Below are 20140 nucleotides of genomic sequence, written 5' to 3' on the forward strand. Positions count from 1 at the left end.
ATGGAACAAATGGATTTTCACATACATTCATCACTCTGTCAGAAAGTTTAGAACTGGTAAAAAAATGTTGAAAATTCAAAACATTAAACGGGTTCTCAAAAATAGCACTTGTGAACTGTAGTCTAAAACTGTAGTACTCACAATCAGTCATATTAATAAGAATATAAAATACCGATATGAAAAATATCTAGTAAGTACGAGAAAAACGCAGAAAAAGTTTGAAAAACGCAGAAAAATTCGCAAAGGAGCGGAGTCTATTTTCAGATCGTCCTTATGTCTTATGGCTCTTATTTTCACACTATTTTTTGAAAAAAATTAAGACTGGTGCATTTCTCCTACGGGACATTTATAAGGTTTTAAATAACATTACAAAATGATTTGATTTCGTTAAATTAAGTTATGCATCTTTAAACAATTTTTTTCAAAAATTTGTTCAAAAACTTCACACGACTTTAGTACATGAAAATAATTGAAAACTTGAGAAACGAAATTATGATAATTATTCATCTTAATCAACAGTTATTTAGATTTATAAATATGTCTTCACATGTTGATATTTTACAACATAATTTTTACAACGATCATGATTCATATAGAAACATGGTTTGAATTTTACCTGATAAGGAATGCATAAATACCATCATTCAAATTCAATTTTCATCAGAATCGAAAATGTCAAGCAAACTCTTATTTTTGGCAGTTCTCCTGACGGTCGTGACAGTTGCTTATAGTTTACAATGTTATTATGGTGAGTATTTAAATTGATGCAATATTTTTTTTCAACGGACTCACCAATTTTATAATGTTTTGAAACAAAGTGTGGAATGAAAGTGTTTACACGAATGTAAATACTTCTAGAGAATTTTTACACTCATAAAAACTTTCAATTACTGAAAGTGGCATTGTCAAGTCAGCGTATTTTTTAATATTATTTGTTACTTTGCCTTTTTTTCAGTAACTCATTTAAACTATGTGTGTTTTCTACCGCAAAAATAAAATTCTAAAATTTTTAATGTGATACATCCACAGTTCAGTATTTCAATTAAAACAATATTGCTTACAGGACAAATTGTAAATGGACAAACAACAGTCCCATTTGTTAGTGAGCCGTGCCCATTTTCTAAATACTGCATGAAGTAGGTTATTTGTACAAGGAATCTTTATTTTAAAAAAATTCAGAATTTTCCAAACGGGATCTTACAATAATATTTATGCTACTTATGGTTGTGGAACTAACCAATGTTCGGTTAGTTGAATTCAGCATGACAGCCTCTAAACCTATGCACATTTTTCAGAGCAGTGGATGTTCAACAAACAAAAACGGTTACGGTACTTGCTGTTGCACAAGAGACCTCTGTAATTCTGGATTCGATTTCTCAAAAACTACACTCTCTTCAATAGTTCAAATATTGTAAAAACGAGTTGTCCGTCTGATTTTTTCTGTTTCAAGTAAGCTTTAAACTCAACCATTATCCATTTTATACTTGCTCTAATTTGACGGCTTTTATCTTGGTTGTCTTAGTTTTTAACACACATTGTTTCAGTAAAAAATGTAGAGAATTATTTTGCACGTATTTGGTCAGTTGATAATGTTTTGATAAAACTAAAGAGAACCGAGATATAAACCGTCAAAGTGGAGCAAAGGGGGTGAAAGCCTAATAGGGAATATACGGTATAAGGTTTGCACGTATATAGAAACCTACCTACTTACCTCGGGCCTACGCTCAAAGTACAGGTTTCAAAAATACGTAATTTCTTCTCTCCATTGTTTACGTCTATTTTTAATTCATTTTAATCAATTTCCAAATGTTTTCATGATGTCTGATGCCTGCAGCGTATCTTTCTGCTCTGATTATTTTTCTATTATAATACCTCAAAAATTAAGTTGTTTCCAATAAAAATAACTCGAATAACATTGAAACAATATTTTGAAATAATTTTCAGATAGCTGCATATATGAAATTGGGAAACGGTGTAGAAATGAAACCAACGTATGTATTTTTGAAATAAAATGTTTCATAATCTTTAATTTTTGATACTGTTTGATAATAGTCATGACCTTTCAAAAAATCATGCAAACTATTAGGTAATGTTTGAAAACATTTTTATGGCACTTTTTTTTTATCAGTTTGGCAAGTGAATAGTAATAAACAGCAAGAAGTGATTATTGTTGCAGCTTTGGAAACATTCAGTCGCAAATGACGGTAGGCAGGAAGGCACATACACCTCAAAACGTGCCTTCCTACTCATATAGCCCTAGAACGCCGGTTGTTTTAAAAATATAAAAAGATTTAATGCAGTACAAAATTTCGATGCGTGCACTTAAACTTTAAAAATGCGAGAAAAAGCAACATGAACGAGTATCAAGATAGAGGAAAAATCCTCTGCACATTTTTCAGATCGATCAACTTTTTTGAGTTAAAAGTGATGTTTTGCCACTAACTTTGGTTTCATTAGAAAGCCTAAATGTGAGCTTGAAGAAAAATATATCAAAGACGTTTTGATTCAACGCATAGAACTTTTCAAACTATTGAAACATTTCCATAAAACGTCAATTGTACTGATAAAAGATAAGAAACTATGATTCTCGTCTCTAGTCTTTTTTGACATTTAAATTTGAGAATGACTCATAATCTATTTTATTCAGCTGTTTTATTTACAATTCTTATAATTTCAATTGATGGGGCTATTAACTGTTTCTATGGTGAGTTCGTGGAGAGAAAACGTTTTATTTCAATTTCAGAAGTTGGAAAGTAAATTCAATAAGTTTTTTTATATGTTAGTTTTCAGGAATCGAAGAAACTGCTCCAGGTGTTCATATTTCAAATATTGTAAAAACGAGTTGTCCGTCTGATTTTTTCTGTTTCAAGTAAGCTTTAAACTCAACCATCGTATTATCCATTTTATACTTGCTCTAATTTGACGGCTTTTATCTTGGTTGTCTTAGTTTTTAACACACATTGTTTCATTAAAAAAATGTAGAGAAATATTTTGCACGTATTTGGTCAGTTGATAATGTTTTGATAAAACTAAAGAGAACCGAGATATAAACCGCCAAAGTGGAGCAAAGGGGGTGAAAGCCTAATAGGGAATATACGGTATAAGGTTTGCACGTATATAGAAACCTACCTACTTACCTCGGGCCTACGCTCAAAGTACAGGTTTCAAAAATACGTAATTTACACTGCACCGGGCCTCAAAAGATGCGCTATTAAACAATTAAATTCCAATATTTTTGACATTTTAGACAATCGAAAATTGATAAGAAATCCAAACACTACGAGTATTCATATGATTGTGGAACAATTCAAATATGCTCGGTAACTTCATTAATTCTAAGATCTCGAATTTAAAATATATTTTCAGCAACCAACATGTGTCAACGAAGACGACGGCTTTCGTACGTGTTGCTGTACAACCGATTTCTGTAATTCTTCTGATGTACCTTTAAGTATATTTTCTTCTTTATTATTGTTCGTTTTGATTTTTATGAATATTCATTAAAATATGATCTATACTATTTAACGACTATACTCGTCTTGAGAATGAAGGCAAAGCCAAATTCTGACTAATCAGCGGTGGGTAAGGGGCGTGGCCAACGTCGCTGATTGGCAAGAACTTCATCTCCGCGCGACATTCAAATTAGTCAGAATCAGCTAGCACTTTTGTGATTATCATGATGCATTCCTAACGGCTGATCTGTTCCCACCGAGCTTGCTTTGTTGGTGAAATGTTGATGTTCATTTTTATTATTTCGAAAACGTGACACTGTAACATGTTTCATCATTACTTGCTTGCAATAAACTTTTTGAAAAATGATTAATTCCTCATAAGCTACAATACAATACAATTGAGGATGTGCAATAAAAGGAAAGAAAATAAAATCGTGGAGAACATTTCAGTTGGGAGTTTAAAGCAATAAAGGGAGAGTGACGAGGAGATGTCAAATAAAAATAATGTCTCAAAGTAAAAATGGAATGGTAATCGGAACATCATAAGCTATCAACAACAAAGAAAATCACCGTTGTGAAGATTTGGAAAATAAAAGGCGAAAAATAAAAAGATGAATTCAAAATGAGTAATAATGCCTATGCACGAAAACGCAAAATAATATACAAACATTTTGTGAAAAAAGACTTGAATAGTCTGTTTACTTATTGTATCCCATGTGGAGTAGGGGATTTCCAGAGAGAACGGGGAGAATTATATCATCCATATTAGGACACACGAGATTCTTTTCCAGAACTTGACGGAGTTTTGTTTCAATCCATTCACTAACAGTTGAAAGATCCACAGATCGATCGCCGACTTGTGGAACTGCACGGAGTTTGAGAATTGGGCGACGACGGAATGCATACCTAAAATGGATAATTTTTAGAATTTTTAATCGTAAAAAATGTTTTCTCTAGGAAATTTAGATCAATTATATTCTCAAACTAATATAGTTTTCGATTTTAAACTTATATTCAAAATTTCTACTAATTGATAAGAAAACGTACCATAATCGATCACTTGGTGGTGGTGGAATATTACAAGTCATTGGTCCCTCTACCTCTTCAACTTCAACATTCAACATCAATGGTGTCGTTGAAACGTCCTCAATCAGCTGAAAATAACAAGGAAATTGAATGTATTGCCATTAATTGTATTCTCACCCTCGCGACAGCCTGTAATTTGGCTGCCTTCTGGAATAGTGAACTTTGTGCCGCTCGTTCGACGATTGATAGGATTTTCTTTCCAGTTTTTTCCTTTGTTGTCCCTTCTGAATTGTTTTTCGCTCCAAAGTCCTCATCAGGACTGCTTTCAGGGCTTTCCGGTAGATCAGAATCAGAGTATCGTGTGACTCTCACTGATTCAGTCCATCGATTTACTCGTTTCTCTGTTTTCACTTGGTGTGAGCCACTTTGAAGTTTCAACAAATTGATACTGGTCTGCAGAACCAATCGGATTCCACCTTTATATTTCATCTGAAAATATAAATTGAAACTCCATTAAAATCATTAATTTTATATTTTTACCTCAAAATCAACCCAAGTTCCCCATTCGTCAACTTTTGGTGTGTAGACTGCAGTAAACTTCGGTGCAGCCGTTCCAAATTTCAATTCTCCCAATTCGAGCTTTTCAATAAAATATGGAAGATGAATTGTAGCCAATTTACTTTGAATCTTCTGTTTCACTTGACGGATCCAAAAATCATCACGACAGAAATCGAAAAAGATACGAGTAGCGAGAACATTGATACTGTCGACAAGTTCTGTTGATATTTGTTGTGCTCCTGGTGCCCATTTCATAGTTCCAAGATCAACCGAAACTGTACTGTTCTTCTCTGGTCGTGGAGGTACTTGAATCGAAAGAATCGTCGCAATTTGTTTGACAAATGAGGCATAATTGCTGCGATATTTTAAATATTCATACTCTTTTGGAAGGCAAATTCGTTTAGGACTATTGAACATTGATTCACTGAAGTCTTCTTTCTGAAAATATTTTTTTTACGAAAATAATTTAAAAATGTATATACCTCTGCAGCTAGAGCATCAACTGCGACACTAGTATTCGTGGCATCATCTTCACCACGGAAAATTTCTTCTGGAAGTGAAGCAGAGGAACACGTTTTAACGATTACTGACATGCATCGACGTACTTTTGGGGAATTTCTGGCTCGAGCACATGCTTCACGAAGTCTGAAATATAGCCAATTTTCATAATTGCTCCAAAAAATTAAAACTTACAAATGGAACCATCGTTCCTTTTCTCTTGCAGCTCTCACGAACAAATAAATACTTCTTCCTCTCTTTTTATGAGAATTGCTCTCCCGAAATTCTTGAATATCCGACGCCGAATTTGCTCGTACCATTTTTCGCTTCTCATCTTCTACTTCAGCTTCACTTTCGGCAGTATACCCGTCTGTCTCTTCATCAGAGACACTATGCCGTCTGCCTTCACTCGTTTCTGATATGTTTGGATGTGGAGCCATTGATGCGGATCGAGACATTCCTCTCGATTTAGCCTTCGATGAGTGATCAATTTCCACAAGAGAACTTGATGAATGTGCAAACCGAATATGAATCGGGTATTTTCGACTCCACCATCGACGTCGAGCCAGACGCTTCGGTCGAAGTGAAACTGTGGCATCTTTCATATCGTAAATCACTTGAGATACCATAGATGGTTGATTTTGTTTCAGTGTTGGATCATCATAAAATGCATGCTTCAATACTGCCTTTGCCGGACGACAAATCCTCAACATGGATCCTTCGAGTCGTACCAACACCGATTGTGACGAATTGACATGGTAATTGGCAGGAGAATATCTAGTTCTCAGTTCATTCATCCATCCTCTGTAGATCACACCTTCTCCAAGACCGAAACCTTGATCATCAATATTATCAACACCAAGTGGAGACGTCGTTGCATGAGTTTCTACTTCATCATCAGTGAACCATTCATCTTTCTGGAATAATTCAAAATAATTATTTAATTATTCTAGAAAACTCTTACTTGATCATCTTTTGGTTTTGGTTCGCTGACGAAAAAGTATAGAAATCCAATAACAGTCGAATAGAACCCCCACATGAGTCCTGTAATGAAACCAGGACATGCAATTGTGAGTGCAATCAGAGATCCGAAAACGACTAATCGTGCACGAAAGAAGGGCAAAACTCTGCATTTATGAATGAATGATTGAACCAAAAATGGATCAGATGGGTCTGCAGGATCAATTAAATTCTGATTAGCAGTTCTTTTGGCCACGATTTCCTCAAGAATCTCTACACTTTCATCGTTCGAATTATCAGGAACTTTTGATTGTTTCAATTGATCCGACGATCCTCCAGAAGATCTTCTCGATGCAATTCTTTCTTCTGATTTACTTATGGAATCTAATGATCTCATTGAAGGATGAGGTGATACATCTGAAGTTCCGCATTCAGAATGGTTCTTCTTCCTGCTTGATACCAATTTGTGTGTCTTCTTTTTTGCTTTTTCTAAAAGAGCTCCGATTTTGCTCTGTTCGGATTCTTTCTGGAAAATTAGAAAATTGAACTTTATCAAAAAATTAATCCTTACCTTTCCCGAATCATTTGACCCAATTGAAACTTTGTCTTTCTGTTCACCATCATCAACAGATCCTGATGGAGTCGAAGACTTCTGAAGCTCTCCACCCGCTGGAATGACATGCTCTTCAGGAAGCTGAAAAAGTTTTTATTATTATGGATTTTAACGCTTTTTTTTTGATAGTTTCCACTGAATCACAAATTTCACAACATCAATTTCATACCAGCCACTTTTCGCGGCGTCCCTTCGACCGACTTCTACTTACAGCGTTTATGATTACCTATAGTTTTTATAATTATTGAATATATTTCGAAAAGTTTATGCACTTGTCATGGGAAAGTAAAAGAGAGAAAATGCAAAAAAAAAAGAAGCAAAATGAAAAAGGACACCTAGCAGGTTTAGAAAAGTGGATAAAGAGACGAAGGAAACTGGAGAATGCGTCAATAATAAAGAAAAAAAAATATTTCTTGCGTTTTGTTGTTTTCTTTTCTAGAAGATCAAGTGAGCACAAAACTAAGAATTGAGGTTGCCTGGGGTAACACTCTTTCCTAATCTCTATTTTATTTTTTTTTGTCTTGTGCTTCGAATCGAAATGTGCATAACGAAATTATAGAGATTTTGACGTGAGTAGGAGGCACGATTTCTGAAGCTGACGGACCGGAAAAACATCACAAATCTAGTTAGTGCTTCAAGTTCAACTTGGAGGAGAGAGCTACGAAAGTGAAATCAAAAAAACAAGAAAGATGTGTCATTTTAATTAGATAAATAAGAATTACTGGTGATTTTGAAAAAATAAATTAGAGATATGCCACAATGTAAGCTATTTAAGATTCTAATACATTAAAAATCGAATTTTAACGTTCTTCAGGAAAATGACAAGTTGATGGAGAGCAAACGACTTGCAAAAAAAAAAACGTCGATCGAGTGAAATACATAATCCTAAAAACGAAGCCAATTCCTTTTACCCTCTCCATTTCACTCATTTCTTCATTTCAGCAGCGGCGACTAGTCAGTGCAATTGCATTAAAACCACAATTTTCTCTCTCCCGTGCTCCCTCTTACAAACTATGACAGATGGAAGTGTTGAGCAATGAGCTCATACACCTTTCATGAGCCATTTGATTTATGATCCCTTGCTTAGTAGGTTCGTGGCTCAAAAGAGCATCACAGACAGAAACAATGAAAAAATGAATCGGAAAAGGAAGAAATAAGAGAGAAAGGAGAGCAAGAATGATGACTGGGAGAAGAAGAGAAGAAGGAGGAGGAGGGGGAGGACAATTTCGTGTTTTCGTGTATTTTTTCATGTACGTGCTCTTACTCTTCAGAAGGCGTGAGAGAGCAGATTTCAATTGACTTACGCTCTTGGGTTGGGACATTAAAGGACATTATTCCACTACATTTATAGAATTCCTCAGATTTTGTTTTTGAGGAAAATAGTTACTGAAAAAAGCAAAATATCTTTTTAAAGTTGAAGAACTCAAATTAAATTATATATTTTTTGAATTTATTTTGCATTATTTTCGATTTCCATAACAATGCGAATATATACTTTTTTTCAAAATTTTCCTATCAGCTGAATTCATTTATCCATTATTGCTCACCAAAAAAGAATCTTGACGTTTATAAACGCAGTTCAGCCAAGAACACATGATATTTATTTATGATGGTGCTGGCCAAGAAACGAAGTAAAAAATCGAAGTACTGCCATAAAAAAGAGCGAGCAAAGACGATAAAAGGTTAGCAGTTTCAGTTTCAAAATCTGATTCCGTTTTCAGTAAGAAATTTTTGAAAGCGTGTGAATAAACTCACAAAGCAGTCAAGCCTGCCATTTTCTCCACTGGTTCTGCTGAATTTACGGACCATTTTTTGAAAAGTAGAAGACATTTAGAAAGGAAGACTTTGACGTTTTCTTGCTTTTCCCCGTTTTTTGTGCTTCCAACAGGACGAAAACCAACAAAAAGTGAGTCAGATCGACAAATATTCGAGTGAAAACTCTTATGATAACCTGTTATCACTCTACTGGTGGACGAATGGAAGATTGAAAAAAAAATCGAAAACATTTATGTTCACTGATAGGAGATTTGCATAAAAATACTGTTTGAAACATAGTTCAGTTTGATAATAACATGCTTACCACAAACTCTTCGTCCGAGTCGTCACTAGAAATATCGCCTAGGTTTCGAAAATCACGAAAATCAGTCTTTTGCATAGAAAAATCATCCATTTTACAAAATATGGTGTCACTAGAATACATTTCATATGGTACAATAGGAGGAGCGGCAATGTGAGTAACATATTGAACAAAACAAGCCGAAAATAACAATAAATCGATCGATGGTCAATGACCACCAGAGTGTTGACTTTCTTTTCATGTTGACTATTTGTTTGCGTTCTACATCTAATTTTACTTATATCTCTTGGGTACTGATGACCTGATCTGATCACATTATTGGAACGTTGATGTCACTTTTTGAACGAGAGAAAATAAAATGGAGCGATCAGATCGTGACTTTGTTATGTTTCAAAAATTTCCACATATGATGGAGAAATGGTCTTTAAAAAAATCATTTTCAATATCATTCAGTATTGTGAATTAATATCTATTTATTAATAACCAGCAATTTATGGTTAAAATTTTAAAGTTCTCATGGCTAGGCATATTTTGAAACTGATAAGAACTATGGATACAGCTTTTCAGCAAAATTTAGAATCAATTCTCTAGAAGATTGAAGTTTTTCTCATGATATAAATCGATTTATCATACCTTATAGCTGAATCGAACTGGTGATTCTCTCATTATTTCCTCCTCAGTCGCATCTCTGCAGTCAAGCGCACGCTCCACTTCGGTCCTTACAAATCCATATTCATCGTCTGACGCTTCCAGAAGATCGTGAAGACGTATTGAGCCTTTAATTCCCAAAGAAAAATTGTTTAATTATTTAAGAACAATTTTTTTCACAAGTTACCTCCAAGACTTAGTCGACTCATCTCTCATCTCATTGAACTTGAAACGATTGCCAAGCTGGAATCGGGAATTTTCTGAAATTTTAAATCAATCATTGAATCTAGTTTTAATTGAAGAAAATATAAGAAAAACAATCTCTCATTCTGTGAGCAAACGTTTTCTTGAAGCGAGAGACGCAGAGAAAAATGAGAGATAATACGGTTATCAGAGGAATCGAGGCTGTCAAACGGCGAGTGAGAAGAGAACGACAAATTGAATGCGAAATTTTTGGAAAAACGAAAGAAAAAAATGGAGTCGCATTCGTTTTTGTTGCCGGAATCGCAGTTTTCTGTCTTTTTCCGGATGAAAATGTGAAAAAAGAATCAAATGACCAGTGCGCGACGGAGCGCACTTTCTATGAGAACGCACGAGCAACAAATTCTGCAGACTTCAGATCTATAGACACAACTACGGTAGTCTTATATAAATCCTGTAAAACAACTTGAGCAAATAAATACTATTTGTTTAAATAGTTCAATTTATTGAAAAAAATATATATAAAGGTCTTGGAAAAATGGAATAACCAGTTTTTGCGAAATCCTTTCGCATGTGAGGCCTGCATACCTTTTCACATTTTCAAAAAGAGATACAACTTTGCATATTTAATTAATTTATCTATATAAATTAAAACTGAATCAGAACTCCATCTGTAAATTGAAATAAAATGTACTTGAGTGATATCAAGTCAGTCATATGGGGGTCGATTCCCGTCCAGTACTCCAGCTGCTTTCATTTTCCTAAGTCACATGGTTTTACATGTAGACGCAGAGACAATCGTTGTTTTGGTCGAAATTTGAAAGGATCGAAAGGAAAAGGTAAACACAGAGTAGTAAAACTGAATGAAAATAAGGAGACGCAGACAGGCAGTGGATCTACATTTTCGTTTTATTAAATTAAAATAGAGTAAAATATTTATGAGCCAGTTTGTCAGCATGGTGCATTCGTCGGATGAGCATTCACAAAAACTTTATTGAAATTGAAATAATGTCTTGGGGGATATATTGAGTAGCAGAGATTTGATAGGTGGGAGCGGCGAAGTGGAATTTTTAAGAATGGTTGAATCCACCTGGAAATATAACAAATTGTAGATTGGAAATCCGAGTTTTTAAATATAGGAATTTTAAATTTTGGTTAATCTCACTTTTTTGAAATTCCGCCAAACTGAGAACTGTAAGACCAATCAGCGATTCGCTCTGCCCAATCTTGATCCAACCATACAATTTATCTGATTCGAAAGTTCTCAGTTTGGAGTAACTCGAACAGCGAGATTTGCCAAATTTTATTTATTGTTCGTTCTCGATTTTTCAAAAATTTTACTTCATATTTTCTGAATTTCCGACAGGTGTTAGTAGTTTTAAGAAAAATCCCCATTCATAGTACTCCACTTTAAAGATGTGAAAAATATCAAAACTAAAAAAATAATAAAACTCACTCATAACTATTACTGCATTGATCATTTGATCTAACTTGAAATCTCCGTATTTTCTTATTTTTCTCAATTACTTCTTCGAGCATACTTCCAAAAATTTTCTGAGCTATTTTCGTATTATCAGCATACAACGGACTTATCACACATTCTCCTGATGGATAAGTAGATAGACATCCAATTCCAACAACATTTCCATCAGAATTATATGCAACTCTTCCAATACCTTCGAGAAAAAGTGATTCTATCCAATTTTTCCGATTGAATGGAAATATTGAAGTATCATATTTCAAGACATCAGTGACTGTTTTTGTGTTGACATTCTGTAATTGATCGTTGATTCTTTAAAATTTCAGTTTGCTCACCTTGACAACAATTTCACAATCATCTTTAATCTTTGGAATTGGAACTTTAAAATCATACAATTCATAATACGATATATAATATGTACATGCACCAATATCACTTCTCCCTGTAGCTTTTAACCAAAAGTTCTGAGACCAATGCACATTACATGCCAGCATATTCTGGTGTTTCATTCGTTCTTCTTGTATTAAATAATCAGTGACAACTTTCAGAATACTCTTTCCACGATATTTTTCAGGAACCCATGCCATTCCAAGATGACGAAAATCTGGCTGAAGTCCCAAAGATTTGTACTGAATAGTGTGAAATGAATATGCAATGCTCTCAGTTCCTGAATACAATTTTTGAATATTCAAATAAATTTCAAATGGAAGAATGATTTCAATTTAAATCTCCTTCATTTATGGAAAAATTTGTAATAAGTTAAAAAAAAACAAATATTACCTTTCAATAAAATAAGTCCAAAACGGTAAGCATCTCCCCATGAAGATTTCCACGTAGAATAATCCTCTTTCTTGAAATCAAATCGGCCATTTCCTTGCTGAAATAATATAATTTTAGTTAATAGTTCTAGGAATTTAATTGAAATTACTTCTTGCATAAAAACTTCAAAAAGATTATCATCAGGATTTATCACTACATCATAATCGTCCAAATTGGAAGAAATTTTATTTTTCGAAGAAATTTGCCGAATTATGTGGTTTTGAAAAAGTTTTGTCTTGAGAATCATCGCTATCTGAAAAGAAAACAAAAGAAAAATAAACACATTTTATCAGTTCTAGTTGCTTTCCGATAAAGATGGGAATTTTATAAAGTTCTCATCTTTTTCGGCAAGACAGTATGGGAGAAGATATTTTTGATAAGAAGAAAAAATCAAAATTGAGAAAAAGACTTATCCATGAGAATCTACAATCCTGAGAGAATGAGGATATCAGCTGATAAACTCTGTTTAACAATAACTTGTTGTTTTAATAGACGCCAATGATCACTTGTTTACAATGGTCGTAAATATCGAAAGAGTTCATTTTTTTGTACAAAAATCATCAGAGGATTAAAGAACGTCTTTGATAGGTATTTCTCGCAGTTTTTAGAGTATGGAACACTTTTGCCAATATTAGTTCAAAATGTCGAGTTCAAGCAGAACAAGTACATTTTCAGTTATACCTTTTAGATCGCATTTTGAGATTGAATGGAATAAACGAGTTATATGCAAAATTAGTAGACTTTCCAAACTTTGAAAATTAATATCTGGCTTCAAACTAACTTTTCTGAAAATCCCCGTAGCCATTTTGTTGCAAATTTTGTGCTCTTTCAGAATTTAAAAACGGCATTCCAAACATTTCCGTATTTGCCGAGTTCAAGCAGAACAAGTAGATCACATTTTGAGATTGAATAGAATAAACGAGTTATATGCAAAATTAGTAGACTTTCCAAACTTTGAAAATTAATATCTGGCTTCAAACTAACTTTTCTGAAAATCCCCGAAGCCATTTTGTTGCAAGTTTTGTGCTCTTTCAGAATTTAAAAAGGGCATTCCAAACATTTCCATATTCGCCGAGTTCAAGCAGAACAAGAAGATCACATTTTGAGATTGAATGGACTAAACGAGTTATATGCAAAATTAGTAGACTTTCCAAACTTTGAAAATTAATATCTGGCTTCAAACTAACTTTTCTGAAAATCCCCGTAGTCATTTTGTTGCAAATTTTGTGCTCTTTCAGAACTTAAAAGCGGCACTCCAAACATTTCCATATTCGCCGAGTTCAAGCAGAAAAAGTAGATCACATTTTGAGATTGAATGGAATAAACGAGTTATATGCAAAACTGGGGCTACTTTGCGGATCCAAACTGTGCAGATTTCTATAGAGTTAGTTGAATTTTTAGTGATATTTCAAAAATTAACTTTTTCAGTTGATGAAGCAAGCCTTGGCCAACTGCGGAAAGCCCGAATACCAGTATGACTGGGAGCCAGGAATTCCGCTCAACTACATGACGATGGAAGTCGCTTGCTGTGCAAAGAATGTCCCATAGATTGATGATTGAACTCCTTTGATTGATTTCAATAAATTATTTTATCCATGTCGAGCGTTATTGTGTTATTGTTAAAGCTTGAGAATTCAGATTTGTCCAACAACTTTGACCTATTCACACTTTTCTTGAATACAGTCTGATGTGTTTCTCTAGGGTCGGCAGAGTTTTTGGAGATTAATTTTATCCTGGACTCCCAATCACATATTGATAACATACTTTCATAATGAAATTTATCCTTCTAGCAAGACTTGTAAAGCATATACATAGAATATCTATCCAACATGTCCGCCAAAAGGTGTGTCACCAACCAAATCGGCATATCCTCTCTCAAACACCTTTTTCCCTCACCATCTGTGTCTCTTCTATTTCTTCATTCTATATTGAGCTCTTCCCTCTCATGTCCAGGTGGGTGGCACATAGAAGCAAAGAGAGGGTCACACAGGGGCAAATAATAAGTGGTCCCTCACTTCCCCATATATGACCGCCTCACCTCAATTCCCATTTTACTCGGCCTTGTTTTCCCGTATATTTTTTAAATAGACTCTGTCTATAATCCTGAATCGTTTTTATTTGACAAATCCTTGAACTTTCTTTCTTGCAACATGTGCTTCTCATTCCACGCCGATTTTACGACGCGATTCCGCACATACACTTTTCTCGAAGACGACAAAGCCAAATGGCGGTGGAAAAAAGAAAATGAAAAAGTTTATAAAACACATCCGGCACCACTTTCTCGCTTTGCAAGCCACTTGGATTTCTTCTTCACTATCAATCCTGAAAGATGTTCCACTTTTTTTCGGTTTTTTAAAGTTATTTTTCACTTTATCCCTGGCAATTGCCACTTCACACCGCAGATTTATGAGCAGTCTCTTGTGATTTGTTTTTGTTAGAAAAAAGGAAAAGAAAGAGTAAAGTAAAGAAAATATCGAGAACAAACGATGAGGCGTGGTTTTTTTTTTTGAAAATTTTGAATATCACAAAATACAAAATATTTTTAACGGTTGCCGATTTATTTATGTTGATTGGAAGTTAGCATCCTAGACAAAAACTTACTCCTAGTTCTAGGATAGAACTTATTACATCCTATCCATCTTCGTTTGGCTAAAAGTGGCATTCCAGAAAGAGTAATTCCCAAAATTTAACTCGACAAAAACTCTGCAATCAAATCAATTCTTGATTAGACATCTACGCGGTCGGGATGTGATGTGCCTTTTTACGGGAAATGATTAAGGAAATTCCTGAAGAAAAATCCGTTAGAAGATCTTAAGAGACTTACCCATCTACATCTATATTGCAGTTTCCAAAACATAGTAGAGTCCGCATCAGTGCAAACTTTGTGTGCTCTTAACCTTGAACTCATAACTCTTCCAGTAAACTTTTAGAAAGTGTCGTCGTTGTCAACTTCTCCCTCTTCAGAATTCCCCCGAGTGCACTCCGACCGTCGTCATCGTCGCTTTCTCCGCATCCCCATTCATTTTTTTGTATGTCGCCTTCCCGCCGTCAGTCAGTCAACCAACTGGTTTCCCTCTTCAATAATTGTCGCCCTCAGTCTCTCTCACTCTTTTCTTCCTTGATACACACATACATACACTGTTTCAATTATTCCACCTCCGTCCGTCCGATCCTTTCACGTTGAAAAGACGGATATGGCGTTGATGGTGACGGCTGTGGAGGAGCAAGAATGCTCCAGAAGCATTCATCTGTCTTTTTTGTACAGTACTCTTCAAGATTCAAAAGCCGTAGACTCATTTCTATTCTCTAAACTGAATTGTAACACTTACTGAAATCTTAATTGCCTTAGCCATAGCTTATAGTTGTGAACCTCCATAGTAGGCAAGTTTTTTTTTTTGAGGCGAATACACCTGTAGCCTGTCTACATGCCTACTTACTATATTTTGGGCTAACTCCGGTAGTTGGTTTTCGCATATAATAAATCTGTTCTAATTCTATTTTAACAGATTTTTGAGTTAAAACATCAAAAATCGTTCCTGTGCTCCGTGAAGTAAGTGAGATCCTAGGTTGCCCTGAAAGAAGGTAGAGATGCATTTTTGTACCTAGGCAGACCTGAAATGCGATAGTGTTTTTGGTTGAATGTTAGGAATCCAAAATCTGGAAGCCATCTTTGAGCTTTCCGATCCTTTCGTTCTGATTTTTTTACAGAACAATCTCAAAACTCGAAATATTAAAATGTACAGGTATTAAAACTTTTAAAAACAAATCAATGCAGTTTCTGTCGATCACAGTGAATATGATTCATAACTAATTTGTTATTTTTGCTGGTTTTCCATTTTCCTGCAAAACAACTAACATCATTTCAGTATTATTGTTTATTTTCAGAAATATCTTGCGATCCAATATTTCAAAATTGTTATCATTTTCATCATCATTAATGTGGAAAATTTTACGCCAATCATTCTCCCATACCTCCAGAATAATCTCTGTCAATTTCTGCGGGCGCTTTTGTTTGTATGAATTATCGTGTCTTCTTTACACGAAACAATGGAAGATTTATTGTCTGAGTGGGAATGCGTGTTATTATTATGAGAAATACGAATTCATTTCGAGATTAAAACTCTTGATTGGTGCGCATTTTGACGCCGCATATCCTCATAATTCCATAGATTTCACTTTTACTAAAGGTGTCACTTCTCTTATTAATTCTTTCTGCCGCTTAAGAATTCAGCCAGGTGCTTTCTTTTCTGTTATTCTAATTTCTTGTTATTCAGCTCCAAATTTTCGTTTATTTTATTTTTTTCTTTTAAGGCACTCCACAAAAATCCACAAAAACTAACAGAGCGAGTTATCAAATATTTGATATTTGATAACATGTTCCTCATTTCTCATGCTTGAAGCTTCACAAAAGGTGCATGAAGAGAGTGCTGGAGGCAAAAGCTCGCGTTTTGAATTTTCATGAAAATTTAATGAGAATGGTGTCAAAAAAGACGAAATAGTAGGAAAATTTGGAGAGGATTGGAGCCACCACAGGAAAGAGCTTGCAAATTTCCAATTTTAGGTGACCCGAGAGAGTTGACACTAAAAACTGACGCGTTTTGGTGCTGGTGAAGAGTCATTTGTGAGTCACACAACAAAATATATATATTGTTGCAAAAGGATTTTTGTAGAATTTTCATCTAGTTCTAAAGCGGCATTATGAAACTTTTGCAGTGTAAATATTATTTAGAAATTACCTAGGGTTATGTTTAGTTTATTTCTAAATTTTAGTTGAAGAATTTTTTAAAAGATTTATACGCTAATTTTAAACGTTGTTGCTGAAAAGCTGCAGCTCTACAGTGCCTCTTCTTCCAATTTTCTGCCTCCAATATGAATTAAGCTGTTCCTTTTTCCCTCCCACACGTCACTTGAATTCGAATTCATCATTCCGGTCCTTTCTTCAATTTCTTAATTGCCCTCTCCTATCCATAGTGCTAAGGTGACCTTCATCTACAGTAATTTGCATGTCTGCGTCTCTACCATGCCTCTATCTCTCACATATTGCGGTTTGGTCCTGACTGCCAAATAACGCTTTTTGCTTGTAGTTTTCTGTTATTCCCTCGTGTTTTTAGGTTTAACCACTTTCCCAAAACCATTTCAAGATCGTTGGGAGGTCGTTGAATGCATATTTTATAAATTACACACATACAGCCACATTTTCCTTCATGTTCAACTTGTCGTTCTCCCCATGTGACTCCGTTTGTCCATTTTTTTTTACTTTTAATATTTCAATTTCCGAGCGGTGAGCCAGACATAAACGTGTGAATCGTCAATGAGAGCAGAGTATATTATAAACAGATTGAGAGCTCCGTGAGCAAACGAGCAAACAGAAAGAAGCAATCGGTAGCTCGATAAAACAACTTTTTATATCAATTCAATGGCGAGAATGGGGGAAAAGCTTGGCTATTGTCCTATGAAATATGATATTTAAAACTTTGGAAATTGTAGAAAAGAAGTTGCTAATCTCTTATGTTCCTTTTCACTTTCCGTTATCTCAATACTTTCATCTTAATATAGATGGTTATCCTGATAACTGTTGTTGATCCATTGAGACAGGTTTGCTTTTCGTGACCCAATCACTTTTGTTTTTTCATTGACAGTTGAGCAAACTTTATTCGAAGGTTTGATATGATTATTCAATTGATTTACTTTAAGTTCCCTTTTCTAATTTCCCATCTCAACAATTTCCATTTTCAAAGAGTCATCTTTCATTTTTCCCGGGGGTCTTATTTGTTTCTATTCACACATGAATTATTATTTCTTCTGTTGGTTATATGCAAAGTTTCAAAACTTTTTGTTGTTTTTTCTTTGCACTTCAACCAAAAAGAGTACAAAAAATATGAAGAGTGAGAGGAATGTTCGCGGCTTCTCGGCTATTCATCATTTTTCGGATTTTCGACAATTCCTGGTTTGTGTTTTGTTGTTCGTTCGTTTTCATATTTTGAAAATTTAGTATTCATCCCAAAAATTCATCAGAATGACTATATAAATATGTATTCTAAGAACTGCTATTTTTCAATAAAACATTTTTGAACAAAAAACGTTGGGCGTACGCTTCTAACTTTCTTGTGTACCAAAATTTTTTCATTTCCAATTTTCACAATTCTAGAAAATCATTTCAATTCTTTTTGCTATAGGATTTTTATTTAAAAAGAACGACCAAAGTAAAAATGTATTGCTAATTCTCGAACGGCTTCATCTTCACTTTTTGTCTCATTTCCGGTTATTACATTCCAATTTTCCACCAATATGTCACATCAATCTATCGACCGTTTTTCGTCCACCGGCGCAAGGATCCAGTCTCTCGCCCCAGTTCTTCTCTGCCGGAGCCATAGTTTCTGCGCCTCTTTCGTCTCCCGCGATCTCTATTTTGTTCCCGCGCCTCCGTTTAAATGTTTGATTTTGTCCAAAAAATGAAGAAAGGAATAGAGAAAAAGAGACAGGAAAGGATGGCACATTCCCAAGGCCTCTCAAACGATGTGATCGTTGTCCATTCCTTTTTTGAGCCAAAGCCTCGGAACGCCAATCTATGATAATGTGTTGATGTTATATTTGTTCAAAAGATCAGCTCATTCTCAGCTTTTGACTCTTTTTAATAATGTCTTCTGAAGAATAATCTCTGAAATTCCAATTTTTGAGCTTTCTCAAGACAAACCCCCCCCCCCCCTTTCCGTTGGTTTCCATAGCAGCCCTTTCCTTATTATTATTTCTTTTTTCCATTCATTATTCATTCCGGTGATGCATGCTTTTCTCCTTCTTTTTTTTTGTATTTCGCCCACTGCTTCTTCATCATCGTTATATTTTCTTAGTTTTCGCAGGGCAGAGTTAAAAAATAAGAAGACAAAAAATTAGAGGAAAGTCATTCAAGTGTAATAAAATCTAAGCGATTCGCCCCGTTTTTCGAGATTTTATCGAAAGAATGAATGCCAATTGCGCAAGCATTTCGATGATTCCATCCACAAATTCCACTTTTTCCCTCATTTACGTCACCGGGATAGATTAATTTTCAGTTTAGGAAGTTATGAAGCATGTGGTTTTTTGAAAAGCTCTGATTTCGCACTTAGAGGATTTTCAAAAAAATATTATGCTGAGAGGAAATGAAAACATTTACTGTTTCAAATAAATTGCAAAATAGAGTTTGTTTTTTTTTCGAATTTATTAGAAACTCTTAAACTTATTACCTTACCTGGAAGTTTGAAAAAACTCATACCTACCAATTTTGATATTCAGTGAAAATTAGTTTTTTATATCCAGAGCAAAGCAATGTCGTCAAATAATTTTTAGAGTGTTTTTCTTAAAAAAAAAACAAAAAAAACTAAATGAGAAATAAATATTTTCGAATGTTAGGAAGTCTGAAAGTACTAGAAATAAGTTTTTTTTAACTGTTTAAGATGATGAGAATACACAAAAGAGAAACATATTTTTTGTACTGAACTTTTCTAGTATTTTCTGAAAAAAACATTAATGTTTTTCAAACCTAACTATAAGACTTGGAATAATTACTGCGTTCAGTGTTTTAACTGTTCTACGAATTTTCTTTTTGTTAAAAAAAAATTATATAAAAGTTTCTCATATGTTTCAAATTTCCAAGTGCCACTTAAACTTCTTCACCTACCCAACTGACCACTACCTATTATTTCCCCCCAATTCAGAAGTATTTTCTCTCTCTTTTTTCCTCTATATTCACCTCAAAAACTAGTAGTCGTTGTATTTGGGCAAAATGTCCTTTCCGTTCTTCTGTCCACTACCACCACGAATACCCTCAACAC

The 20140-nt window shown here is 34.5% G+C and overlaps 5 protein-coding genes and 5 non-coding genes across 10 annotated transcripts; 5 read left to right on the forward strand and 5 right to left on the reverse strand.

The window, feature by feature from the left end:
- Positions 1 to 670: 670 nt before the first annotated feature.
- tag-234 (UPAR/Ly6 domain-containing protein) lies at positions 671 to 2027 on the forward strand. Its single transcript, NM_001393086.1, has 5 exons — positions 671 to 748; positions 1064 to 1136; positions 1180 to 1246; positions 1296 to 1449; positions 1945 to 2027. The coding sequence occupies exons 1-4, from the start codon at positions 673 to 675 to the stop codon at positions 1413 to 1415; spliced, it is 336 nt and encodes a 111-aa protein (NP_001379983.1). The 5' UTR covers positions 671 to 672; the 3' UTR covers positions 1416 to 1449; positions 1945 to 2027.
- Positions 2028 to 2616: 589 nt separating this feature from the next.
- F55C12.19 (Activin_recp domain-containing protein) lies at positions 2617 to 3519 on the forward strand. The gene is made up of 4 exons (NM_001356846.3): positions 2617 to 2704; positions 2791 to 2869; positions 3248 to 3320; positions 3367 to 3519. The coding sequence occupies exons 1-4, from the start codon at positions 2623 to 2625 to the stop codon at positions 3502 to 3504; spliced, it is 372 nt and encodes a 123-aa protein (NP_001343771.1). The 5' UTR covers positions 2617 to 2622; the 3' UTR covers positions 3505 to 3519.
- A 212-nt stretch (positions 3520 to 3731) lies between these two features.
- Positions 3732 to 10092, reverse strand: tex-2 (SMP-LTD domain-containing protein). The gene is made up of 10 exons (NM_062770.7): positions 10020 to 10092; positions 9818 to 9960; positions 7066 to 7188; positions 6499 to 7020; positions 5730 to 6451; positions 5519 to 5681; positions 5019 to 5474; positions 4656 to 4967; positions 4500 to 4606; positions 3732 to 4358 (listed from the first exon to the last, which is right to left on the reverse strand). Exons 1-10 carry the CDS (start codon positions 10039 to 10041, stop codon positions 4151 to 4153), a joined length of 2778 nt encoding a protein of 925 aa, NP_495171.1. The 5' UTR covers positions 10042 to 10092; the 3' UTR covers positions 3732 to 4150.
- Positions 10093 to 10771: 679 nt separating this feature from the next.
- Positions 10772 to 12631, reverse strand: F55C12.6 (DUF1248 domain-containing protein). Its single transcript, NM_062772.4, has 5 exons — positions 12442 to 12631; positions 12294 to 12390; positions 11849 to 12180; positions 11490 to 11806; positions 10772 to 11123 (listed from the first exon to the last, which is right to left on the reverse strand). The coding sequence occupies exons 1-5, from the start codon at positions 12577 to 12579 to the stop codon at positions 10985 to 10987; spliced, it is 1023 nt and encodes a 340-aa protein (NP_495173.3). The 5' UTR covers positions 12580 to 12631; the 3' UTR covers positions 10772 to 10984.
- A 657-nt stretch (positions 12632 to 13288) lies between these two features.
- Positions 13289 to 13906, forward strand: F55C12.2 (Transglycosylase). The gene is made up of 2 exons (NM_062773.4): positions 13289 to 13716; positions 13761 to 13906. Exons 1-2 carry the CDS (start codon positions 13666 to 13668, stop codon positions 13878 to 13880), a joined length of 171 nt encoding a protein of 56 aa, NP_495174.2. The 5' UTR covers positions 13289 to 13665; the 3' UTR covers positions 13881 to 13906.
- A 1233-nt stretch (positions 13907 to 15139) lies between these two features.
- On the reverse strand, positions 15140 to 15254 carry F55C12.17. The gene has a single exon (NR_051115.1). It is a non-coding gene; the product is annotated as an Unclassified non-coding RNA F55C12.17 (non-coding RNA).
- An 843-nt stretch (positions 15255 to 16097) lies between these two features.
- On the reverse strand, positions 16098 to 16247 carry F55C12.14. Its single transcript, NR_051116.1, has one exon. It is a non-coding gene; the product is annotated as an Unclassified non-coding RNA F55C12.14 (non-coding RNA).
- A 91-nt stretch (positions 16248 to 16338) lies between these two features.
- F55C12.12 lies at positions 16339 to 16483 on the forward strand. Its single transcript, NR_051117.1, has one exon. It is a non-coding gene; the product is annotated as an Unclassified non-coding RNA F55C12.12 (non-coding RNA).
- A 132-nt stretch (positions 16484 to 16615) lies between these two features.
- On the reverse strand, positions 16616 to 16762 carry F55C12.13. The gene has a single exon (NR_051118.1). It is a non-coding gene; the product is annotated as an Unclassified non-coding RNA F55C12.13 (non-coding RNA).
- On the forward strand, positions 16632 to 16980 carry F55C12.8. Its single transcript, NR_051119.1, has one exon. It is a non-coding gene; the product is annotated as an Unclassified non-coding RNA F55C12.8 (non-coding RNA).
- Positions 16981 to 20140: the final 3160 nt, after the last annotated feature.

Source organism: Caenorhabditis elegans, chromosome II (genome assembly GCF_000002985.6).
Source record: "Caenorhabditis elegans chromosome II".
NCBI lineage: Eukaryota > Metazoa > Nematoda > Chromadorea > Rhabditida > Rhabditidae > Caenorhabditis > Caenorhabditis elegans.